The 26,493-nt window shown below is 49.0% G+C and overlaps 1 protein-coding gene and 1 long non-coding RNA gene across 4 annotated transcripts in view; one reads left to right on the top strand and one right to left on the bottom strand.

Moving 5' to 3' along the window:
* Pard6g (par-6 family cell polarity regulator gamma) overlaps positions 1-26,493 on the top strand; it is a 67,608-nt gene that overhangs the window by 24,704 nt on the left and 16,411 nt on the right. For all 3 annotated transcript variants that reach the window (XM_087895913.1, XM_087895912.1, XM_085676384.2), the window contains exon 2: positions 4,367-4,589. In XM_087895913.1, coding sequence (XP_087752039.1) covers positions 4,367-4,589 — 223 coding nt within the window. The remainder of the gene's footprint in view (positions 1-4,366; positions 4,590-26,493) is intronic.
* Positions 19,738-24,893, bottom strand: LOC146891863 (uncharacterized). Its single transcript, XR_014996893.2, has 2 exons — positions 24,353-24,893; positions 19,738-20,513 (listed from the first exon to the last, which is right to left on the bottom strand). It is a non-coding gene; the product is annotated as an uncharacterized LOC146891863 (long non-coding RNA).

Raw genomic sequence — 26,493 nt, 5'->3', positions numbered from 1 at the left:
ATCTTTGTGAAAAATTACTCCTAAATTGTTGTTCAATGGTATTTTTAGTTTGCAAAGTGGGAAGAGCTTCAAGATAGGAACACTGGGACACACTTGTTATCCCATCACTCAGGAGGCTGAGGTGGGAAAATTTTAAGTCCATGAGTTCAAGGCCAGCTTAGGCAACACACACACATACACCACACACACACACATCACATAAACCATTGTGGGGGGGATATAGGCATATTTTAGATGCACTGTAATTATCACCCCTGATTGTATTAATAACTAAGTGAGGCAGCCATGGTGTCATACTCTGTCTCGCCAGGCTGAGGCAGGATAATCAAGAATTGAGTCCAGAGTGGGCTACATAGCAAGACCCTGTCTGAAAAACAAACACACAACGTGACAAATGTCAGGAGAACGGCTGCCAATAAGCTTTCTCTGCTCAGGTGTACAGTCATACATATGTGCATGTGGCAACTGCTTCAAACAGGAGAGGGCACAGAGGGGAAGGCTTGGGGAGTCTGGCTGGAGGAGTGGGAGTGAAGATATATTAAACACTTATGCAAATAAAAGTTATATATATATATATATAAGCATAAAATTACAGAAGAATAAAAAGTTTTAAATAAAAACCAAAATGGCTAATTCTAGATTGAGTTATTACAGTGTTTATCCTGCATTTAGTGAAAGGTATTATTGCTCAGTGGCCACAGAAGCATCTTTTTGTCTGTGTTTTACTGCTATAGCTGTCAACGCCAGTACACTCTTTGTTATACAAACAGATCAGATGCTGTGGAAGTGAAAGAAAAGCCAGGGAGAGGGAAGACTCCCAGGTGAGCAGGTGCACAGAGGGTTCTTGGACCTCTCCCTGGGTCATCTCCCAAGAGTAAATCAACCAACCACCAACATCATTCAGATAACCTATTTGCTGGGAATTCAATATGAACAATTTCTAGGTTTGGTGAAAGCAGATAGGAAGAAAATACTTGATGTGCAAGACTTATCATCTGGTCAACAGAGTTGTGCATCCTCTCAATTTCTGGAAGGTAGAAAAGTTCTTGGCTTTACCAAGAATTCTGTGACATTGAGATGCACCTACTAATTCCTTCTTTTAGAGGTGTAGATGGAAGTTTTTGTCCTGCCTGGTCCCACAGCTGTTCAGTCCCAAAAAAACACACACACAGAGGCTTATCTTAATTACAAACTATTTGACCTGTTAGCTCAGGCTTATTATTAACTATCTCTTACAACTTAAATTAGCCCATTATTCTTGTCTATGTTTAGCCACGTGGCTTGGTACCTTACTCAGTGCAGCATTCTCATCCTGCTTCCTCTGCATCTGGTTGGTGACTGACTTTCTGTCTTCGCCTTCCCAGAATTCTTCTCGACTGGTTGCCCCACCTATACTTTCTGCCTGGCTACTGACCAGTCAACATTTTATTAAACCAATACAAGTGACAGATCTTTACAGTGTACAAGCATTATCCAGTGCTTAACAGTGTACAAGCATTAGCAGTGTACAGCGTGGAGGCCTCTTTTTTAATCTGAAGTTAAGTGGAAAATAAAAATTATTTTTAGATAAGATTAATATATTACATCACCCTTTCACATGCCTGTGAGAACTCTGGACCTCATTAGACATACATAACCGGCTATCTGATTGAGTGGCAAACCAGTCACACTGTCAGATACAAACCAGGCTTTTTTCACCTAAAGAAAAGTCTGTATTCTTTTGTCTTTCCAAATTACTATAGGAAGGTACTCATTTTAGGAATATTGTTTAAAAATCATGAAAAACGCTGTGAGCTGCCTGTAGATTCCTTGCCAAGTGGAAGTGGACTGGAAACACTGTCGGAGAGCTTGAGAATTTAGTTCTGTGGGTGCTGACTCCATGGTGAGGAGTGCTGAGCACAGAGAGGGGTGTTCCTCAGGTGAGTGTACAGTCATGCATCCTGCTGAGGACACCCAGACAAGGACTGGACGTGAGAGAGCCGCTCCTGGGCTGCATTACTCATTGTTACAGTCCCTGATGTCTTCATTGGGAGGAAAGGGGTGTGCTCATAGACTTACCAGAAGGCAGCCACACAAATGGGAAGCGTGACAACTGCCCAAATAAATATGCTGTTATTTGATTGGGTAACTAAATGAGGGAGAAACCATACAGAACATGGGTTGTAGGCTTTATCTCTTTCAAACTGTATCTTACAGCTTTTCCACCCCTATGGGTGAAGACCAGCATGCTGTACCTGGGCCTCCTGTTGCTGGGGTACCCTTTGTAAAGTGCTGAGAAGAGATGATATGTTTGTCTGAGTAATGGGAGCCTGGGGGAAGTTTAATCTGTACCTCTGATACCGGTGGGGACAGAACAGAGCCCTTTCCTCTGCTCTTTCCAGGACACCAGCTGTCCATAAATGTAACTAGCCAAACAGTAAGTCTGGGGCCATCCACCTTCCCCTTGTGAGTGTGTGGGAAGGCCATACTTCTCCCCTTACTGTGTGTGGGGGAGGAGAGAGTAGACTTCTGACTAGTCACTGAATGTAGCTTTTCCCAAGCCAGCATTCTGAATTGTTCCTTTGTTGGGTATCCTGTGCAGCGTAGGCACGTAAGAGATTGGCTTTGATTTGGGTGGCCTGCAAGACGTGGGGACAGCAAGTGCTTCCCAGGCAGGTCAGTCTTCACACAGAGCTCTGGAAGTCGATTTCCTTAGGCCACTGGTCCTCTGTATGTGAGCCCCAGACACTAACATTAGTTACTTCTGAGAACTTATCAAAAAACATAATTTTCTGGGCTACATTCCCAAATCTGAGGGCAATGTAGATTTTTGACACAAACCTCAGTGTCTTGAGATGATTTGCCCAATTTGATGCCCAGATGATTTAGTGCAGCTCCGTGGGCAACTAGGTCAGGGCCAGGGTCTGCAGAGAAGAAGTTGGCCCTGTCCTTTGCGTTAGTGGCTCCACTGGTGACTGTCCAGAGGTGGAGGGTTGATACTCTTTTGAAAGGATGCTGGTTCTTTCTTCTTCCCATTCTTTCTTTCTTCCTTTTTAATTTTTAAAAATTAGTTTTTGTTGTTTCTACGATTTCATACATGTATATAATGCATTCAGATTATTCCTTCACCCACACCCCTCTTCTCTCTCCCATCCCTTTCGAGCCTCCCCCTCCTCCCTGACAGCCCGTTCCAAGATTGATAACTTTCAGGTTTGTCTTGTGACCCATTTAGTTTAAACCAGGGCTATCAGTGTGACCACTGGATTAGAGCTGTCCACTGAAGCCTGATGGTGTCACCACTGGGTATTCAACTGAAGGCTATGACTCCCCGCTCCGTGAACCTATCAGTAGTGAAGAGTTTATCAGGGAGGGGTAAGGTCCCCTAAGCTCCGCCTTCTTCTTTGACTGACTGTTAGAGGGCCCATTCCTGTCCAGATCCAGGGCAGGCATCTGCAACCACTATGAGTTCATGACTGCATGGCTGTGTCTTGCCCAGAAACCGCGTGTCACAGCCCCTCTATCTGCCTTCCAGATTTTTTGAACCTTCTGTCCCCTCCTCCACGATGCTTTCTGAGCTTTAGAGGGTGGCGCAAACACCGCTTGCAGGTCACTTATCCTTAGCACCTTCTACAGTCATGAGCCTCTTCACTCACCACTGTTCACTAGAAGGAACCTTGTCTGGTTCAGGTAGTACTTGTGGGTATAAACATAAGCATTTAGTGTGCATTTCAGTGCATTGCCAGTTTGGCTAAGTAGCAGTGTTCAGTTCTCCATATGGCCCTTTGTTTCCCCTGCCGTGGGTTTTCAACCAGGTGTCGGTGCCCAGCATGGATTCTCTCCCGTGGTGTGGGCATTCAATCTAATCAGAGAGCGGTTGGTTCGCCCTAACTGTGGTGCTGCCGTTGCACAAGCGTCGCAGTTCCTGGGATTCACTGTGGATGCCTTTCCCCCAGCAGTTTGCATTGCATTGCCATGTGGTCCCTTGTGTGTGGATCCTACCTTCCGATCGCCAATGGGTGTGTTTACTTGGAGTCACTGTAGAAGCCGGGAATCTAGTAGAGGCTTGAAGGAAGGATGGTGGTAGAACATGGGTAATTTTTAAGTCAATTCTGTGAGTGGGAAGGGTTGGGGGGGGGGGGGGACTTGGAGAGGACTAATTGAAATCAAAGCCTTTAAAAGAAGGCTATCTGAAAACCTGCTACTTTAAACCAAAATTAAAAATATACTTCATATATTTTAAACAGAATTTGACTTGCTCAGTCACAAGACCATAGCATGGGGCTGCTTGTGGCCTCCAAGGGAGCTAGTGATCACATTGTTCCGTGACACAGAGCCTTCTTCTCAGGACTCTTCCTGCAATTCACTTACCGCCTCTCTTGCCTTGTAGTTTGGGGCCGAATTCCGGAGGTTCTCCTTGGACCGCCATAAGCCCGGGAAGTTTGAAGATTTCTACCAGCTGGTCGTGCACACACACCACATCCCTCACACGGACGTGACCATCGGCTATGCTGACGTGCACGGGGACCTGCTGCCCATCAACAATGATGACAACTTCTGCAAGGCAGTATCAAGTGCAAACCCCTTGCTTAGGGTCTTCATCCAGAAGCGAGGTATGAGGAAAAGCTCTCTGCTCTCCCTGCAGTCGCTTAAGAAGGAAATAGAGCTTTAACTCTCCGCGGGTGTAGGACGCTAAGATTCCGTTTCTGGCCTGTAGTTAGCGGACTTCAAAATTACTTTTTAGATCAATACTAATTTGTTTAAAGGTCTTTTTTTTTTAGTTAATTTATTTATTTATTAAAAATTTCCACCTCCTTCCCTAAAGGTCTTAAAAGTAGCTAAACTTCCCTTTTCTCCTTAAATAGTATTGACCTCTGCCTTTTATAGATGTAAGAAAAGTAATACAAATACTTTCAGTCTTTTATGAAGAATAAATAATGCGGATATTTTTAGCATTTTAACTAGGAGCAAGTGAATTCAGTAACAAAGAGGCATTTGTCAGTATCTTAGGAATTAAACTTGAGGACCATACTTTGTATTTTCATGTCTCTGTAAGACTAGGGAAAATATTAGCTTTAAATTGAAACTTTGGTTACCTCTAACCTCTAAAACCCTAGTGTTGTAACCGACACTACTGTGCGCTGAAATAAGTTAGTGACATGGGCGGGGTGGTGATGGGCGGAGCAGCTGTGCACTCACCCTGCTTGCCTCCCAGAGTGCATTGCAGGGATCGTTTTCTCACATCTGGGCTTGGCAGAGCCTTGTCACTTAAGAATATGATGTTAAAGGAAAGAGCCAGCTGCAGGGGAAGCTTAGAAGTAGAAAAAGGTCATTTTATAATCAATTTATTAATTATCATCCTTCTTCCTGGGGCAGACCTACTTTGAACATTGCAAGCACTGACTGGCAGAAGGGCGCCTTTCTTTCCTGGAGTGGACCCCTGTGTCCAGCGTGCCCCAGACTGAGGAGCTGTGTAGTGCAGCCGCAAACTATGCCTGCTGTTAAGAGCGGCACCTTAGGTGTCTTTTCCCAGCAGCCTTTTGGTATCATTTGTGGTTCCTTCTTCCTCTTCCCCGGGTAGCAGCATGGCATTTCCAAAGCCGGCTTTTCCCCGTGTGAGCATGTCTGTCATGTGAGCTCAAATCCTTCTCGTGGGCTCCACCGTCCTTTCTGAGCTTCGTGGAAAGAAGCAGAGCTGTAGTGTGCTGAATGAGGAAACGGAAGAGCCACGGTGTGAAGTGGCTATGGGCCTCATAATTCTTAGCCAGGCTTCTGTGTCTGGCACCTTAGTGTCATTCTTTGCAGAACAGGAGTGGTGACACTGCTCGTCAAGTTACTGAGAACACGTGGTGTGCCAGCCGTGGGTGACCCATAAATATCGAGATGTAGGAGACTCCTGCCCTCACTTGAGTCCAGTTCTCTGGCACAAAGTTACGTAGAACCTGCATGTTGGCATCTGTGTTACAGTGGAACCTGCGTGTTGCTGATGATCAGGAATCAGGACTCTCGTGTTTCCTGCAGCTCCTTGTAGCCTGCAGCATCCTTCTTGTCCCTTCTCTGTCATCTGTGGTAGCCACAGCTGGTCCTGAAGTACACCTGCATCCCACTACTCTGTCCTGGAACTCTGCCCATCACCCCGCTGGAAAACCCATATCTTTGGACACTCTGCCTTCTCAGAAGGCCAGCCCAGTCTGCTCTAATTAGCTCACGTTTTCCTCTGCCTGCCTGTCCTCTTCATTTCTCTGGATGTTACCTGTTACAGGTTCTTAGAGTGGCTCGTGATTCATCTCCACCAGACCACAAGGCCCCTGGGCTGGTTCTTGGCTGTGCCATTGTGACCCCAGATCATGGCCTCACTTGCAAGGGGCAGGTAAAGGGGTGAAGGCTCTGAGGAGTTGGCATCCACACACACAGGCCTTGTTACCCATCCTGAAGGAAGCTAATGCTTTTGCCCTTCCTGGCTGTGGGGCGGGGCCTGTGAAGTCCCAGCAGAGGCTGGCTTGGGTGAGGTTGTGCCCCTCAGCCTGGAGCTGCTGAAGCTGGAGTAGGACTGACTGGCAGCTCAGGTCTGCACGTGCAGAGGGGACTGCATCAGCCTCCCCACAGTTCAGTGCTTTCCCTCCTTCAGCGTGTAGGCTGAGGCATGGCACCCTTTCAGTACTGTGTGTTTTTCCTTCTTATTATTCTTCCTCTGCCCTGAGAAGCTGCGTGGCAGGCATTTCAAAGCTGGCCTTTTCATAGTATATAAACGCAGGTCCTTCTCACGAATCTGCCCTCCTTTCTGAGCTGGGAAAGTTTCTGGATTTGTGTTGGCTTCTCATGTCTACAAACTCTTGGCTGGGCCCGTGTGCACCATCCTGGCCCCTCTTCATACCTCTAGATAGTTCAGAACCTTCTCTTCATCCACGTGGGGTTCTGACTGGAGTAACTGTGCTCAGGACAAGAGTCTAGGCATCTGCACATCTGTGGACAGCTGGATACCTTTGTCTGCAGGATAGACTTGCTGGTTCATAGCCATGAAGATCCAGTGTCCCTGTGGTTGGAGTCCTGAGGCCACCAGAGGTCAACAGTCATAGTCCACTATCTTTCCATGGCACTGGTCTGGAAAGGCCAATGAATCCTGTAAGTCCCACGTAGCTTCCCATATTGACACTGACTTTTTAAGTTGTGTGTATGTGTGTGTGTGTGTGTGTTTGCGCGCGTGCGCACATGTGCACACACGCACACACTTGTGATTGGTTCATAGGAGTGCAGTGCCCATGGAGGCCTGAAAAAGGTGTCAGGTCCCCTGGAGTTGGAGTTACAGGCGGTTGTGAGCAGCCTGATGTGGGTTCTGGAAATCAAACCCTCTACAAGAGCAGTACATATTCCTAAATGGAAACCAACTTCCCAGCCCTGACTGACAGATTTTTAAAGGAGAAACTCTAATTACCAATGAAAAGTCAGCATTCTTCATACATGTTGATATAAACTCTCAACTATACTAAAACATTTAACCTGCCTCTTACAATAATTTCTTCCCTCAAGTCACACAAGGACATACAATGACAGATGAGCATCCCTTTGAGCTAAGATGCCCAGCAGAACCCAAGCATGTGGGTCCATGTGCACACAGAGACTTGCTCGCAGTCCCAGACACAGCAGCCTAAGAACTAACAAAACCCAGGAGTCCACCTGCCAGTGAGCAGATGTCCAAGTGGACAGATCTGTGCAAGTGAATGTTTCCCTGCTACAAGAGAGAGCTAAGCACTGCTTCTGACAGTGACCATCATACAGTGTGCTGAGGGAGCTAAGTCAGGACCCAGGACCACTTGTCGTTAGCTCGTTATTCAAGGGATCTGTAGTTGAAAACTACCTGCTTCTAATATTTACTTGTAACCCCAGATCAATACTAACAGTGGTTTTCTGGTCACTGGAGAACATGCCCACAGAGTGGGGAAGTGGCCCTGGCTGAGAGGGCAACACAGCAAAGCCCTCCATGCTGTCTCAGGTCCTACCAGCAGCCATCTCTCACACACTCTAATGCCAGCAATTGTCCCTTTGGTTTGGTTTTGCCTTTTGTCAGTGACGAGGGCTGAGGTGGTATCTAATGTTCTCAGCTCAGGAGGTTGTGGTGTGCCTCATGGAGGTGTCCTGTTAGAGAAGCTTTATTCGGGCCCTGTGGCCACCAGCTCAGTAAATACTAAACGCGGTGTCTTTAGACAGAAGAAGTAAGGTGAAGTAGCAGCTGGTTGCTAAAAGCATCTGACTGGAGTCTTGTGATGACCGGAGCATCTTCCTCCAGGAATAATGGTTCCAGATGTACAAATTCATTATTGTCAGTGACTTGACAGAAAGTAAGACCCCTTAACAATGAGTTCACTGTTTGTGAAAAGTCCAGGATGAGCAGTTCATAAAGACAAAAGGTGCCCCAGGCAGTGAAGTACCTGCCACACAAGCATGAGGTTTTGAGTTTGGACCCCTCGCACCCATGCTAAAAGCCAGGTATGGCAGTGTGTCTGTGACCCCACTGCTAGGGTTGGGCAGAGACAGGTGTGTCATAGGTCTATGTTACTGTGATAAAACACTGTGACCAAAACCAACATGGGGAGGGCTTCTCAGCTGACAGGTCTACACCACAGTCTACCACTGAGGGAATTCAGGGCAGGAACCAAACAAGGCAGGAGCTGATGCTTAGACTATGCAGGAGTGCTCCTTTCTGGCTTGCTCCTCATGGCATGCTCAGTTTGCTTTCCTGTATACCCCAGGACCACCTTCCCACGGATGACACCGTTCACCATTAGTTAAGAAAATGCACCACAGGCTCGTCTACAGGCCAGTCTGGCCTGGGCTTTTCTCACTGAGGCTTCCTCTTCCCAGGTGATTCGCATATGACAATTTGAAGAAAACAGAAACCAAACAAACCCACAGCCAGCACAAGGTGGATCTCTGAAGGGCAGCCAGCCTAGCTGAACTGATGCACTTTGAGTTCAGCAAGAGACTTTTTCTCAGGAAATAAAGGTAGAGAGTGGCCAAGGAGAGGCGAGCAGCGCCAGCCTCTGGCCTGAGCGTAAACATGCACGGGCACCTGCTGATAGCTACGTAACCACACGCACATCACAGGTGGCAGAAGTGTTTCAGAGAGCTCTGTGAATATGAAATTGTGTACTTTAATAAGTCAGTTCCATGCACTGGATCACAGCAAAGCTGACTACCAGGGTTAGCTGCTGACAGCGGTCACAGTGCCCTTCTGGTCTAAGATATGGCCTTTAGCATGATCTCAGGTTTTTCTCCAGCCTTTACTTCCAGAATTCAGCTGTCCTTACTATGGGTGACTACTTTGAGTTCTCCCCCCCTCAAGGGATAACGTCTTGGAGACATCAGAAACTCTAGACTATAAACGTGGGCCATTCTGTCCAAAATATTTTGAGTTTTTAATTAACACATTTGTTCAAAAGTTTTTTTTAAAATCCTCTCTTTCCCTGATAATCAGAAACTTCCTGAGTGTTTCTTCTAACCCTCGGGTGTGAGCCAGGCCCAGGTATGAGCCATACCCCAATGTCTCCTGAGCCCTGCTGTGGCCTATGCCCAGATCCGAATTGTGCCTGGGTATGAGCCATGCTTCAGGTATGTCATGCCCCAGTATCCGCTGTACTATGCTGTGGTCTGGGTCCTGCTGGTCCTACTAGGAATGGGCCCCAAGTGTGAGCCTCATCCAGGTAGAATATTTGATATTCTTCTGATCAAGTATTCTCAAGCATTCTTATGGCAGGGCTTATTGTACATACAGGTCTGAGGTCCCCGCTTATAGAAAAGGCTGAATTTGGGGCCCAGACAATCAGCCAAGGACAACCTGCCTTTTGTACTTCTGGGTCCTGATCAGGGAAATGTTTCCATGAAGGCTGCTGTATAGTCTCTCTGTCCATGGAGGCTTGGGAAGGGTGGGTGGCAAGCAGGCCTCAGTCCTCCCAGCTTCTGTCAGACTTCTTTGCTTTACATTTGTTGGCTTCTGCCAATCATCTTTCCAGGGCAACTCTTAAAAATCCTGGGCCTTTCCCTTTGGTGAACGACAGCTTACAGTCTGTTCTTCCATATGAGCAAGGCCTACAGCAGGCCCAGGTCAAAGGGCTCAGGATGCATGAGTTTGCGTGCCCCGGCTGCAGCCCTGGTGAATCCCAGTGACTCATTTTTCTACTTGCCTGCCTTTCCCGTGATCTTGTCTACCTCCAGGCCCTGCCCAGGGTAAGGTAGGCTAGGGCAGTGGTGGGGTGAGAGTTCCTAAAATAAACACATACGTGTTGCACCTGCGAGTGTGGCTCTTAGCTATTCTGGACATTTGGAGTTTTTAGAAGAAGCAAAACACATTTGCAAATGCTTAGACTTCTCAGAAATTGTGTGAGGTTGCATTTGCTTGTATTTCATTTAATTGAGTTGCCATGGAAAAATAGTAAGTAGTGTTCTTCAAAGTAAATAGCACAGTTGTGACTTTGGTTACAGACCCTCACAGAGTTTTAAAGTGTCAGGCTCAAGAACTCGGCTCGCTGTTTTTCTTGGATTCCTGTGTGTTGGCTCTTGGTAGGAGGTTACTTAGCAGGAAACATCAGTGGGCGGTCGGAACTCCCCAAGTTACTCCTTCCTCTGAAGCTGCCTAGTACCGCTCTAAGGTACTAGATACGAGTACTAGGTACTAATTTTGCTGCATCGACCCCATTCTATCATTATGTCTCTGGTTTGCAGGGGTGGACATGGAGCTGGCTCGTACCGCTCTGGTGCAGGGGCCCCTCCACGCAGCATGTGAGCTTCGGTCCTGTGACGGATTCCCAGAAGTTCTCGTGTTTGGGAAATTTCCTTTCTCTATCTTTTTCGTTGTTTTTGTTTTCTTTTCTTTTGTTTTTTAAAAAGGCCAAAGGGGCCTCTGACTACAACGGCGTGGGAATGTGGAGGAAACAACAGGCCCGCTGCCCTGTTCAGAGTGGGCGTGGGGAGAATGTGCTGAGGCAGCTGGTAGAAAGCCGCACAGCAGAGGTACCTACCACCCAGAGGAACATAGCTGTCTGGGAACCCACTCACAGCCACCCCTAAGCCTCGGCTTGCTGTCTGCCTGTGTCCCTCTCATCCAGCTCGGCTGTGATTAGCATATTTTCCTGCAGCCCCCAGTAGGGACCTGATGTGCAGATGCTGAGGTTTCACACCCGATGAGCTGATACTTTTCCCCTTCTCGTCATAGCTGCTTTTACACAGTGAGCCTAGTGTTTGTAATTTGGTTTCTTGCTTTCTAAGTGTCATGTGTTATAAGTAGACCTGACTGAGAAATGCTTTATGAAATGTTTTTTAAGACTTTACTATTTGTGTAAAGAAATTCAGGTAACAAGGAAATAATCCCCTGCCCCAAGACAACATTTAGCATTTGGCAAAACTGTTCCAGACTTTAGTTATGGTATCACGTACACAGGTCAGTGTGGTCACGCCATGGAGACTGTCTTGACCTGGCAGTGTCCTTCTGTCCTTCTGCAGCTCTCTGTGAATGAGCATCACCCTGTCATGCTGAGCAGAAATGGCACCAGTACCTCTGTAGCTGAGTTCCCAGCTTCTCTTCGTTCTAAGCTGTGTTGAGCAGTCTTATTGAGCTGTCAGTTTCTCCCTTGGGATAGACAAATAGATATATTCTTGCCGGATTAGATGGTAGGTTTTGAGCAAAGGTGTGCAGGGCCGGAGTTCCTACTCTCAGTAGGATCTCAGTGTAATATCTGAAGCATCTTTGAATATGGCCATGGAAACTTGTGGCCTTTAAATTTGTCTTCCTGGACACAATGACAAAGGCCAGCCCGCCTGCCAGAACAACTGGAACGGCACACATGATGGCCATCCCTGGGCTTCTGCCAACCCTCAGCTCCCGCCTCCCCTGGCAGCTACTGTATTGATGTTCCTGTGGACCTCACCTTTGTGTAGAGGCTGACTGTTTGTCACATGTCATCTGGCAGTGTGGATACATCTCATGTGAGTAGTTCACATGATGGGATAATTAAGTTGATGTCACTTTGACCAATGTATTAGAAGGCTCAAAACTGTCATCTTGTTTCTTCTCTGTGTCATCAGAGTCGCGCACTGGGTGACAGAACATAGGCTTATGTATAAATTTAGACTGATGATAACCTGGAGCCAGAGTGATTGGTTTTCAGACAAGATGTCTTCGAAATAAATATTCACTGACTAAAAATAATGTACTAGGTAATCTAAGAGTAAGTAAGGGTCTTGTCATGTGTGCTTCTGGCTGTTTTAGAGGTGAGGAATTCTTCAGCCAGCTACAGTGACTGCTGGGTAAACCTGTACCCCGCCTGCACCACGCGGATACCGCTCAGGGACTGGAACACTCCCAAAGGGGTCTTTTCTGATGGTGGACATTCTAGATGTGCAAACTGGAATGTTTATCCATTTCCCCCAAAGCTTGGTGGCCTGTCCTGGGTGCTGCGGTGAGCTGATCAAGGATGGCATCGGCTGTCTCGGCACCCGACTCTGCTGATGGGGGCCTTGTGCTAGATGAAAACTAAGCAGTGTGATTTTGGTAGCTGTGGGGGTTGGGGAGAAAATGAGGCGTATTTCGTGCATCTCTGGGGCACTTGCAGAATGGATGCTTGAGTGAGGCCTCGTGAGAGACCAGCAGAGGCAGGAGCAGACCTGGAAGCTGCTGGTGGACCTCCCGACAAGGCATGCAGACTGTGCTGTCCGGAGGTTTGCAGTGGGTCTCCAGAGCTAACCACAGGGTGGACCTACCGTGAACCCCACTCACATCCAGAAGGTCAGGGCATGAACTCCAGTTGGTGAGGTTTGGCAGAAACTTCTTGTATTAGCTGGAATAAGTGAAGATTCGGCATGCCTCCCTCCACCCTCAGCAGGGTAACTGAAGTTTCTAGGTCCCAGCTGGGTCACTGACCACAGGTGTTGCCTGGGGTCATTCACTTCAGCACAGAGGTTTTGGAAACATGATCTCTCAGAAATCAAAGTCTTGTTTTGTCCCCTTTGGCCTGGATGGCTGCTAGGTCAGCCAGCTCGAACTTTATCCCACAAAATCTAGAGCCCTCCACAAGAATCGCAGCATATAGGCCGTCATTATCACCACACGGAGCTGGCCCTTCTTCCCCTCATGGTTTTCCCGCCTCCAGCAGCACTCTGGAGGGCTTGTCGTGCACTCCCACAAATACCCAGAACTTGGAGGAGTGGTCCAGGTAGATACTCGGCTACAGGGCTTTCTTTCTTATTAGACGCCTGCTGTGTGCTCGGAACTCTGCTGCCTCCTAGGGATACAAGGTCGAGACTTCTGCCCTTCAGTGTCCTGCTGCCCCAGGAGTGCAGTTTGTCTTCGGAATGAGCAGGGCATGCTGGGTAGGAGGGATGGGAAAGAAGGCTACAGCATCGGACCAGCTCAGAAGGCTGTGTGAGGAGGCAGTGGAGACTCACTGGAGACTGGACCGTGGAATGAGAACAGAGGCAGCTGGGACAGGCACAAAGTCGTGTAGGATGTCAAGGAGGGGAGTACGGTGAAGGTCAGCTTCAAGGTGGCAGCAGAAGTGTGCACTGGGAAGATATGGTAGGAGCTGCAGTCTCCATGAGTGCCTCCAAACAGTAGGCACTCACTAAGGCTCCCAAACAGTAGGTGCTCACTAAAGAGCTGGTGCATGGGTTAGGAGCCCCCGGGGAAAAGCTCCTGTGTCTGACTGTTGGTCTACCAAACTCAGGAGCCATTTACATACCAAGTTGCTGGTAATTCTGAATCCAGTGCCAAAACTGCTGGGGAGAATTGGGTAGGTACTGGCGCCACAGTCAGTGCCTATGGGAAGAGGTGGACACTGTCCCCATGTTGAATCCCACTCTACTCAAAGGGCTAATGAAGTCAAAGATACCTTGGTCAGGTGGTAGCCATGGAGCTGCAAGTCTGGAGAGGCACAGCCAGGCCCATGCACAGCCCATCCTGCAGTCTGTCCTGCTCAGGACTCAACAGAGAAGACGGAGATCACTGGAAGCCATTGGAAGCAGGGCAACGCTGCCTCAGACCACAGTTTCCAGATCCCTGCTTTAACCACCTGAGCGATACCTTTCCCCCTTCTGATGCTGGGCTTGAAGCGCCCAGGTATCGGCTTGCCTTTCCCCACATTTCTTGTGCACCACTTGCTAGAGTCCAGCCTGTCTTCCAGTGTGTGGACAACTCCCACACTCTGCCTGGCTTCGCTCCTCTAGGTTCCCAGGATAGTTCTGGCCCCAGCTAAGCTGGACTGGTCTCACTGTCACTTCTGTGTCCTGCTTTCACACAGCTAATTCCCTATAGTAGTATCACAGCCTTGGTGGCCTCACATCCCAATTACAGTGCCATTCTGAGTCTCCACAGGGTCTCACAGTACCTCCTCTCAGTTTCTCCCCATCCATGTCACTCCCAGCGCATCCTCCTGTGTATCAATTCTGACTTCAGGAGCCCTCAGACCTCATTCCCCATATGTGGCTTTATGTAGTCTGGGTTCACCCCAGTTCCCAGCCCCAGAAACCTTGGAACATAGCCTGTGGCCCAGCTTCCCCCTGACTCAGCACATTGGGGACTCTAAACTGTCACCTGAAAGCATACCAAACCCTTATTTCTATGCATTATGTTAAGAAGTTCACTGTAGACATGGTTTGTGTCTGGTTCACAGCCCAGAGTCAGGTTTAGAGTCCAGAGATATAAAAATTTCCACTATGAACTCTTTTTTTCCAGAAGCATAAGGGAGAGTTGGATTTCCTCTTGCACGGCACTTTTCTCTTCCTGTTTTGCCCTTATCTCTGAATGTCGCCCTCCCCTGTGGGAAAGTGGCTCAGCACAGGGGTCACCACCTGTGCACCCTGCTCGCTGCCGCTAACAGACACATGCAGAGGGTTGGGGCGAGGACCCCATTAAACTCAGGACTGTTTACTCCCGCGTTGTTTTGTGCAGCCGTGATCCGGGGTGTGCCTACCCTGGCTGTGTCCAGACACATTTCAGCCACATGGAGCTGGCTGTGGGGGTCTAAGTGAGTATGGGCTGAAGGTAGGCTTTATGAAATTATGAAGGATAGTAGTAATACTAGCACATATTGATTTGCCTTTTATAAAACACGTATTTTAAATTTATCATCTTAGCCATGTTTAGATATGTGTTTCAGTGGCATTGGGCCTGTCCACATTGTTAAGTAAGCATACCACCACTCACCTCAGAACGTTTCAGTCTTTGCTACCTCAAGGTGCGGATTCCTATAAAGTCAGTGGAGCCCTTTTATAATTGCTACCTGTCTGCGGCCTCGTCCGATCTTCTAGATCAAAGACAAGGAGTTACATTTTTCCAAAACGCAAATCACTTGAGAAATAATTGTCTCATGCCAAAATGTCACTCAAAGACCCCGGGCCCTTGCCCACTGACTGTGACCACCTTACCCACTGCATCTCATCCCTAGCTCCCGTGCCCAGACACTGTGTGGGAAAGGCGTAGGAACTGCAGAGTCTGCGCCTCTGTGACTTGGCAGGGTTCACAGTGTACACACTGAGACCAGGAGGGCACTTCCCAGCTCACGTCAGGACACACAGCGTACCCATCATCTCCCTGGGCCTTTCGGAACCAGAAAAACATCCTCTCTCTTAGGAAATGGGTGCTGGAGATTCCAGTTTTCCACACTTAGTTTGCTAGGAACAGGGCCCGGAGCTGACAGCCCTGTCATTCCTGCTCCAGAATGATCTATAGAACCTATCCCTCGACGTCATTCTCCTCCCTCCCAGATGGGAGTGTGGGAAGACCGCAGCCAGACCACAGGTCAGTGCTCAGGATGGCTCCTGTGTACAGGCTTGCGGGTTCAGGTAGCTGGAGCTGGGACCCTGCTGGGTGACCTGGGTGGGGAGGGCAGGCTCAGAGACTACCCTTAGCTGTGGGAATGGATAGAGGATCCCCTGGTGTTACGTGGCCCCTCTGTAAAAGGCATCGAGTGTAGTGACCTCTACATCTGCCAGGATGTTTCCCCAGGCCAAGGCTCCACTTGTGCATGCAAGGGAGCGCTCCACCCACCGCTGAGCCAAATCCGCAGCTGTCGGGATTGTTAATGATCCCTTCAGGATCAAATGGAAACATTCGTGTGGTTACACTTACTTTGCATAAAAAGATGTGAAGGCGCATGTTTCTGGTGTTCAGGATAACCACTGGCGCACATTTAGACTCAAGGCTTAGACGGCTGGGACGTTAGGTTAAGTCAGGAAAACAAACCTAAACTTGAAGCGAGCCTTCCTGGTGTGAGCTTCCACAGCAAGCGGCTCTTCTACCCTTCATGTCTAGTGTCTGTTCCTATGCATACCTATGCTTAAGACTTCGCATAACGCTGAGCCTCCTGCTCATCAAAATCATAAAACTGTGAAATTTCCAGGAGATTGAGGGTTATCTAAGCCAGCTTTCTTGTTTCCGGAAGGGAGTCATGACCTAATGGGGCCAGGCAGATGTGTTCACCTGTACACTGGCATTTGTAGACTTGGCTTTCTCCTAGACCAAAGAACCACTATGGCTCTTGTGCCTGAGCTCCCGGCAGTCTCACGCTGTGGCAGAAGTCACATTCGTGTCACCTCAGGAACTCACAGAGGCTGCTGTCCATGAACTGCAGAACGGAATTGGGTGTTTGAAGTAGTGGTTTGTTCTCATCTCTTCTCGACAGGACAGGGGTTTTCTGTCAGTGAAGCCTGAAGGGAGGGAAAACGGATGGAAGTGCCACCCTGGAAAGGTCTACAGTGCTCAGCCGGGCCTCCATAGCTATGCTATAGCTATGCCGATGTGAGGAGAGAGGCATGGCATGGACAGGGGTCTTAGTCTGTTGGAGGACGGAGCCGCTTGTTCGTCCTGGCCTCCCAGAACCAAAATAATCACACAGAAACTCTATTAATTACATCACTGCTTGCCCCATTAGCTCTAGCTTCTTATTGGCTAATTCTTACATATTAATTTAACCCATTTCTATTCATCTATGTATCACCCCGAGGTCATGGCCTACCAGCAAAGTTTCAGCATGTCTGTCTCCAGCATCTCCATGGGGTCTCTCTGTTTCTGCCTTCTTCCTTCCAGCATTCAGTTTAGTTCTCCCTGCCTAAGTCTGTTCCGTCTTATCAGGCCAACCAGTTTCTTTATTCATCAACCAATAAAAGCAACACATAGACAAAAGGACCTCCCACACCATTAGTCCTTAGCTCACTTGCTGCAGGGGTGTGCGCAGCACTAGGCGAGAGAGCTGTTCTGTCATCCAGGCCAATGACATAGAAGGAGGCTTTGCCTGCGCTGATCCCCAACTGCTCCAGGGGGTCACTCTTTCCTTTGACAGGCGCCAGCCAGAGTCATGTGACCAGCAGCTTCTATGCACGTCTTAGGGAGGGGTTCATAGAGCTGTTACTCCTGTCGATCCTTTGGGTTTGCAGAAGAAACCCTTGGAATAAACTAGACCTTTCCTGCAGCGAGGCATGTTTCATATTGAAACCACACATGCTTTACTCTGCTTCGTTGGTGTCTATACATGTAATGCTTCACGCCCACTTCTCACCCCCCACACTGTGTGGGTATTTTGCAGCATAAGATAGGAGGGGTAAAATCCTCAGGACTCATGGGAGGCCCTTGGGTGTTTCAGAAGTCCTACCTCATGGACATGGACATGCACTCACTGACCCTTGTTTTAGGCACAAGGGAGTAGGGGATGGTAATGAGCTCTGCCTTTCACACATGGATGAGTTTTGCTGTACAGTCAGGGCCTAGGAGAGTACAGAGGGCATGAGCCCTTCCCTGCGGGCTGCCAACGCTCTCCTCACGATGCCAGTGCCCACCTTCCTTCTCCTGAGTACAATTTCCCCACTTACAGTCTTCCTAAGAGATGGAATTGTCCCTTTCACAAAGGACAGAACTGAGTCCCAGGGAAGGCGTGAGGCTTCCCGGAGCCACACAGCATCGGGTGATGAGCCCGGATGGTGTTGAGCCTGCCTCCAAGGTCTCCATGCCCTCCACATCTTCTCATGCTGCACTTAGAGACCTGTAAATGAGGCCTGGGGGCTAGACTTTTACTGGTACAATTTTCCATGGGTTGTACAACGCCCTTTGGTGACAGTCTGCACAAGAGACAGACATAGAGCTCCGCCCATCCCTGGAGACTGCCTCCTAGGACCCTTCTCCCCATGGATTTGAACATTCGGATCTGAATTGTCATCTTATACCAAAGACTTCCTTGAACAGCAGGAAGATGGCTTACTCAGATATGAAAACCCGACGCCTTTACAATATTGAGTGGGAAGTCCAAGGTACACTACCCTGATAACAGAAGGAGGAGCCTGGGTCTGCATCCACACTGGCTCTTACTTGAGTAAACAAACTCAGACAGCCCATCAGCCAGAAGAAATCCCAGCCTGGGGTGGCTAGCTGGGGACAGGGAGGGGTACCCTTAGTTCTGGGTTTCTTTTGGGGGTGATGAAAACACTCTGGAATTATACTGCGGTGGTAACTGTGCAACTCTGTGCAATTGCCGAAAGCCACAGAATTGTATGACTTAAACAAGTGAAGTTGGTAGGCAAACCATGCACTATAACTATATGATATCACAATCTAGCGAGTTCCAGATGCTTTTGTCAGCAAGATTTCTGAGCTTTTGGCCACTGAGGTTTGCTTTACTGTCTTTATCCTAGGAGAGATCTGGTCTATGAGAGATGAGAGAAGAGCCTGGGGTGAAGGGCCCTCGGGAAGACACACTTGTCTCTCACGGGATGGGTGGTATCTGTGAGCCAGCAGGGAGGGGTTACAAGTTCCACCTTGAAAGCTGTAGAGGCAGGAGTGGCCTGAATGCCTCTATAGTGAGCTTCTGATGTGGCACTGGGGGACTAATTTGAAGGCCTTCAAAGTGAGCAACTCTCTTGAAGGAGAGAAAAAAAGGGGCATTCTCTCCCCCAACATATCCTGCTGGCTTCATAAAGAACCGTGGACAGTTTGCTGGTGTCCCCTGTGTAGCAGGGCCTGGACATCTGCTGGTGTCCCCTTGTAGCAGGGCCTGGACTATCTGCTGGTGTCCCCTTGCAGCAGGGCCTGGACATCTGCTGGTGTCCCCTTGTAGCAGGGCCTGGACGGTCTGCTGGTGTCCCCTTGTAGCAGGGCCTGGACGGTCTGCTGTTGTGTTTGTCTTTCTGTCACCTTATCAGAGGAGATCCAGGCCACCACTGAGGATGGGCGGGACCTGGTGGTCTGTCCTCTGAGACCTTGGTGGCACTCCTCATTCCTTTGTGGGACTTCTGCCTTCTGTCTGGACTGGTGACTTCACAAAGCCCTGGGAATTACTGAAAGAGGTTTGCCTTAAATACGGGCTTTTCTGCCAATGGTTATTTTCAGTTTTTTCGATTATGGTTGTGCTCTGTGGTAACTACTGCAGTATCTCATAAATACAGACTGAATCACAGCCGAGCTGCGGGGCCAACCCTGGGGTGGAGACAATATGTGGATGGCCTGGAGACTGTCTTCTGCCCACAGCCTGGGAGTGTGAGGTCAGGCAGCCCGCTGAGCAGGCCAGGGCCAAGTGGTCCCGAGCAGCCATGTCCTAGCCAGGACATTATTTCTCATGCATTTCCTGTTCTCACCTGAAGTTGCAGGGGCTATGGTAAACCTGCCAATCCAGATTTCAAGGGTATATTCTATTTTTACCCTCCTGGGGCTATTACCTGCTGTGCTGTGCCCAGCAGACAAGGTCCTGCCTGACTCTGACTTGGATCTCTACAAGAAATGAGAGACCCATGTTTTGTTTTGTTTTTATTTTTTTCCTAATTGGGGAACATTCAAGGAACAGTGTGGGGTAACCAGTGTTGGGCAAAGTAGAGTCAGAAGAGGCTGAGGGTTTCTCTGGTGGTGCCTGTGCATGGGAAAGGTGAGTTAGAAGATGGGCTGATGAAGCTCAAAGCCCAGGACAGGAATTTGGAGTGGGGTAGGTTGGCATGAGGAGTTACCTATCTCTGAGAAAACTGCTTCTGCTGACATCTCAGTTATGAGTTACAAAGGAGGATGAAGGGGGACAGTTCTGGTTGGAAGAAGCACAAACTCTGGATTCCGAATCCCTGTTCCCCAGACACCCATGTGGGTGCAGTATGCAGACCTGTGTACTCGGTAAGGACCCTTGGGTGCCAAGCAGCAGGGCCGGGGCACCAGAGTGTGTGCCTTGCCCTCCACGGTGCCACAGAGTCCTGCCATCTAATAGGACACTGAATGAAGCTGCACTGGAGACTGGGAGGGAGCTTGCTGCTGTGTGTTTTTAGTTAAGCACACTGTCTGGAGCAGCACTAAAGCTTGAGTTTCCGAGACTCACAGCCTCAGAACCACAAAGGTCCCAGCAGGCATGAAGCCTGGTGATGAACTGCAAGTCCCACTTCAGGACTCAATAGCCATGAAGCCCTGAACAGGTCAGTTCAACTGCCTTGTGCCTCAGTTTCCTCGGTTGTTAGCTTCAGGTCTGGGAAGATTCACTCAGTGTTGGGGGAGCCGGCGCTTGTTGGTTCCTGGCCGCCTGGGTAGCTTAGACCTGAAATAACCACACAGAAACCATATTACTTAAATCACTGCTTGACCCATTAGCTCTAGTTTCTTATTGACTAACTCTTATATTAATTTGAACCCATTTTTAGTAATCTGCATATCACTATGTGGCTGTGGCTTAGTGGGTAAAATTCCCAACGTCTGGCTTTATGGCTTCTTCTCTGACTCTGCCTTCATCCTCCCAGCATTCCATTTAGTTTCCCCCACCTAGCTCTGTTCCCCTATAGCTCTGCTAAAGACCCAAAGCAGTTCCTTTATTCATTAGCCAGTAAAATCAACACATAGACGGAAGGACCTCCCACACCAACTCAGTCTCTCAGGAGACTCTTGAATGTCAGGGACTGTCACCTGGACTGAACTGAGTACAGGGAGAAGGCCGCATTCACACAGTAGGTGTGTGAGTACAGGAACCACCTTCCAGGCACCAAGAAGCTGGTTGTAGGCATGTCTGGTCCTTGTGCACCACGCTGGAAGGGGCTGGGGTAACCTCTCCTGCTTTCCATCACTCCCATGACACCAGAATTGGTGGGTAACTGACCAGTCAACCTACGGTCTTGAGGCTGCTTTGGAGTAATTTGTATGTCTTGCTCACACTCACTACCTGTGGACTCGGTCCTCAGCATGTAGTGCTCTCGGGCTGTCTATCATGAAAAGCTAAGTTCCCTCCCTTTTGAAGCAAATATCTAAAAGCCATTAAAGCCTTTTGTCTCCCACACTGGACCTCAGAAGAAGGAGTCTGATGGTGCTGCCATTACCTTACTAGAGCAGGAACAGGATGTAGGCCCTGGAGGGCCACAAACAGCTCGGAATGGCCCATCTTATGTATCCGGGGAGAAGCCCACTGGCCTCAAGGACAATAGAGAAATTCTGTCTAAAAGTCTCTTTGATGTCTTAAATTGCATCTAAGACCAATGTTTTCATTTGTTTTCTGTTACCGTGATAAAGACCATGACCAAAAGCAACTTGGAGGTCAAGGGTTTTGTGCCTCCCCATCCCTGTCAGTCCATCATGAAGGGAAGTCGGGGCAGGACCTCAGCCTGAGCCTGGAGGCAGGAACTGAAGCAGAGTCTATGGAGAAACACTGCTTACTGGCGCACTTAGCTGCTTGTTTATTCAACCCAGGACCACTCGCCCAGGAGTGGCCCTGCCCACAGTGGGCTGGGCCCCCCACATCAGCCGTTCATCAAGAAAGTGTCCGGCAGAGGCGTTTTCTCAGCTGAGCTTCCCAGGTGACAACAGGTTGTGTCACACTGTCAAGAAACCAACAGCACAACCAGGAAGGGTAAAGATGCTGGTTGAGGAGGCTCAGGATCAAGAGTACGTTTTTATGTGTTACTTCTGTTGTTCTGAGACAGGGGCTCACTGTGCAGTGGAGGCTGGCCTCCACTTAGCAATCCTCCTGCCTCCTTTCTGAATGCTGGGCTTAAAGTCATGAGCCACCACTCCTCCCTGTTGTGTGTTACTTTTTAAATAGTAGGAGGAATAGATGCTAGAGATGGCCAGGCCCCTCTCAGCACTTGCCTGGCAACAGGGCTAAGAGTAGTAACAAGAGTTAGTTTGCATGCATGCACACTGACCGAGTATGCCAGGATGTGAGTTCATACATGTCTACTGCAAGAATATATATGCGCCTGTTTACACACGTATGTAAAGGTTTGTGTGTACATGCAAATTGTGAGGACATGTGAGGGTGTGTGCACATGCTTGTCTCTGTATGTACCCTGGGATGTTTGGTTATATACCTAGAATAACTGTGCCTCAGGGTGCTATGACATTCAAGTCATTTTGACTCCAAGTCTGGAAAAGGAAGCCAATAGAGGAGGCCTATGTGTTTTCACTAAAATGATTTTAATCACTTTATAATATATTAAAATCTGTTATTTTCTGAGGATCCAGTTGGCTGTTGAGAGTGAATCTTTTAAGAGCAAGGCCACGCCTGGAACTCGTGGGTTCACCTCACACAGCCTCCCCCAGTTCTCACTAGTGAGCGTGCAACATTCAGCCTTTAGCTGGAAAATGCCCCACTGTGAACCTAAGTACTGCAGTGTCCTGGTGAGCTACAAACTCAACCCTTCTAATGATGTGCTAGAAAGAATGCACACACATGTGAACCTCACACTTGGAGCAGGAAGCTGAAGGCGGGTGTGAACTTTGCACACAGATGCCTGTTTGCAGGGCTGATCCGACCTGTATTCTTGGTGTCTGTCTAGCTTCCACTTCCAGACAGACAGCCTGAGAGACGGGCTGAGGAATCGTGCCTAGCAGACGTCTGGGTTTAGCTTTCTAGCTGTCAGGATTCACCCCATTAGCTTGAGCCCCTCTTTGCTCTGTCACCTGGTTAGATCTAAACATGATGCCGACTGGGGGCAAAGAGCCTTTGCGGCAGTGGCGTGGTCTCACAGTCATCTCCGACGTGGGAGAGAGGGGGCCATGTGCAGGACCCTGTGGTGGGGAGTCTTGTAGGCAGCAGGGTGAGTGGACACCACCCTTGGGGCCCCATGACTCATCTTCCCCCCTTGAGAGATTCCCAAGGTGGCAGGCAGGACTTCACTAAAATGTTGGTTCAGAGTTAGTGAAGAAATGATCTCTTCCATGCTGAATGTATATTTGAATTCCAACTCTTCCTGTGTAGCCTTAGTGTATCTAATTTGTCTTGTACAAAAAGGAGATGATTGTATTGACCATTGTCTGACGAGGGTGTGATTGGCACTGGTAATGAAACAGTGTTAGCAGATTCTTGAGAGCAGCAGAGAAGCAAACCCCTCTGTGCACACCTTGTCATCGAAACGACAATGGTGAGCAGCCACTTTTGTTTCTCTTCATCACGTGCTCTGACTGAACAGGCAGGCAAGGGCCTGGGGTTAACCCTCATAACTGTGCCTCACTGTGTACAGCTGGGCCCAGCAGTCTCAAATTGCTAAAAGGCATTGTAACCAAAATAGAAGCGATTGAGAGTTGACAGAATAAAGAACCCTAAGCAGGAAGGTACAGCCATTGTCAGTTTGGCTAGAACTCACAGACTCACCACGGCTGCAGCCAGACCCTGGGCCGAGGTCCCCTGTGGGAGTCAGGCCAGCCCTCAAGCCATTGGCGTAACTCCCTTATCTTGGGAGACAACAGGCAGGGGACCTGCTTAAAGCTGGGAGGCAGGCTATTCTAGGATAAGGGGCGTGTGTGCACTTATGCTCCAGGTAGAAGAGTGGTTTACGTTGTCAGTGTTTAAAGGAAGGAGTGTGAACTGAAAGCAAAGCTTGACTCCCTGACATTGCAGCAGGTCAGAACACAGCATGCAGGAGCTGTGAGGACAGTTCCTATACACCATGTCACTGGCCTGTCCAGAGCATCCCCTTGGTTGGTTGTCAGTGCCTCCTCAAAGCCATACAGCCACTGCCATGGTAACATTTAGAACATTTTCATCACCCTCCCCCCAAAAGGACTGTCCCATTAGCAGTCACCCTAATACTTTGCATGTCCTGAAAACCACCAGTCCACCTTCAGACTATAGGTTTCCCGTTGTGGACAATTTGCATAAACAAAACCCAACAGTCCATGCTAAGTCCTTCACTTAGCATATCCGTGCTACAGTGCCATGGTGTCCCATTACTTCTTGTGATGGAATGCCATCATTGTGTGTGTGCGGCACTGTCTGCCTTGCTCGCCCTTTTCAGTCGGCAGGCATTTGCTCTGTGCACACCTTTCAGCTGTTGTGATTGTGAGCACTCATGACAAATGTTCGCGTGGCCTTGTGCGCTCAGGTAAGCTTGGTGATAACTGGTCCCAGTGTAACCCAGCAATCCCATTCCCAGAGAGAGTTGTACCGCTCACCTGGGTCCGCTTTCTTTCCTTTTCTTGCACGGTTGCTAAGGCTAGAAGAGTAAGGAGAGATGCTCTCATGCTGTTCCTGACCTCATGGGTTCTGGGAATGCCCATCTCTCGCTAGAGGCCTAGCATCCCTCATCCCTGTCAGGAGGAATTCCCTCAGGTAGACTGACTTCATTTTGTTTAGAGAACAGGAAAGGCCGAAGAAAATGATGTCACTTGACCACTAATATATTTATTAAAAAAAAGTCACAAGAAACCCAAATTAGAAACTTTTAAGTGCTGTCCCGCAACCACGCATGGACACTGAAGTCCTGGCTTCAGCAGCATCCACACGTGGACACTGAAGTCCTGGCTTCAGCGGCACCCACACATGGACACTGAAGTCCTGGCTTCAGCAGCACCCACACGTGGACACTGAAGTCCTGGCTTCAGCAGCACCCACACGTGGACACTGAAGTCCTGGCTTCAGCGGCACCCACACGTGGACACTGAAGTCCTGGCTTCAGCGGCATCCACACGTGGACACTGGCCCTCTGTGCCTGCTCTCGGGTGCCCACGTTTACTAGCTAACTGGAAGACGTTTCAGCTGTCCTTGCAGGTGTCACTTACTTTATTTTCCCTTCTTTACTAATTAAAATTTTATAGGAACTGTTACAGCCACTTTGAAACAGAGGGATCCTTGTGACTGGTTTTGCTGAATTTAGACGATTGTGGTCTGGAAGGCAGTGAGCGCTGCAGCCAAAGGAATGCCTCTGCAGGAGCAGTGACAGCCTCTCCCCTGCAGAGACCCTGACAAAAAAAAAAAAAAAAAAAAAGCAACTCCCAGCCTGCTTGGCCCTGGGGGAGGATGCGGCTGGCTGCCGGTTCCACTGAGCTGGGATTTGTGTGCACCATTCCCTCCCTCCCCTGCCAGTGGGCACTGTCTGGCTCCAGGCACTGATGTTCCATTTCAGAGCAGCTGGAAAGACAGAGACAGCTCCTGCTCCGCCCGCCCGTGTGCTGTTCCCTGCCCCGTGCTCACTCATTTGTAAAACCCTGACTCTTGTGCTTTACCATCTCTCACTCTGCTGAGCCCCTCCTTCCCATTTAATTTTCCTTCAGAAGCAGGTTCGCGGCTCAGGTATACTGTGGTGGAGAACAGATTGCCTGCCAACAGGCCCGGTGTGAGATCCAAGCCAGCTCCTTCCCTGTGGGCAGTGGGGTTGAGGAGGAAGGCTGAGGGAATGAGGGAATGGTTTCTGACCAGCTAGCTGGGTTGCTGCTCACAGCTTTTTAAAGCATCTGCAGCTTCCGTCAGATGGGAGCCCTGTGCCCAGAACTGAAAAATAAAACAGAAGTATCCACTAAAAAGGCCTGCAGAAACTGGTTCAAAGACTAGGTTGTCTGTTTTCAGTCAGTCAGAAGTCTAGAGGCCCTGTGAATGTGCTTCCTGGGAACTGAGGTAAGGGCTCTTCTCAGCTCCTATGACCTCTAGAAAATCAAAAGTGTTGAATTAGCGTCCTGTGTAGCAGAGAAAGCTATTTCGTGTAACCCTCCCCTAAGACATGAAGAGACTTTTAGTGTACATCTTAAGCTCTTGTCAGTGACTTTGGTGTTCAGCCCATGTTAGAACACGGGAAGGTTGGCTCCTCAGGCATTAACAAGCAAAGACTTAAAAAACAAAACAAAACAAAAAAAAACACTTTTGCTTATAAGAGTCATCCACTTCCAAATATGATTCCAGGATTCGGGTACCTGCCACTCCCTGTACCTATGGATTGAGACTATTGTCAGTGAACAAAGAAGGGGGCCCTGAGAACCAGCAGGCAGGTTAAGAGCTTATCACAGACAGGGACATGGGACAAAGGCAGGTAGTTCTGTGCGGTGAGGGGCCCGGGAACAGCCGACAGCCAGGGACATGTGCTCAGCCCTCTCAGGCCTGGGAGCCAGGTTGTTGCAACCTTGGTTTTGCACCTAACAGGGAGCTGCAGGGGGGCTATGAGGCAGCATGGAGTGGGCCCAGCAGAAATGCAGGTCTGTGGGCAGTTCTCCCAGCCTGCACGACAGATGGACCTCGTGGAGATGCAATCCGTGTCCTTTCCCCAGCTGTGAAAACAGGGGCGCTCAAGCAGGCCCCCCCCACAGGGCCTTCAGGCCTTCCGGCA

The sequence above is a fragment of the Myodes glareolus genome, chromosome 13 (assembly GCF_982192425.1).
Source record: "Myodes glareolus chromosome 13, mMyoGla1.1, whole genome shotgun sequence".
Lineage (NCBI taxonomy): Eukaryota > Metazoa > Chordata > Mammalia > Rodentia > Cricetidae > Myodes > Myodes glareolus.
Note: the sequence above shows the minus strand (reverse complement) of the source record. Positions and strands in the feature narration are given on the sequence as shown.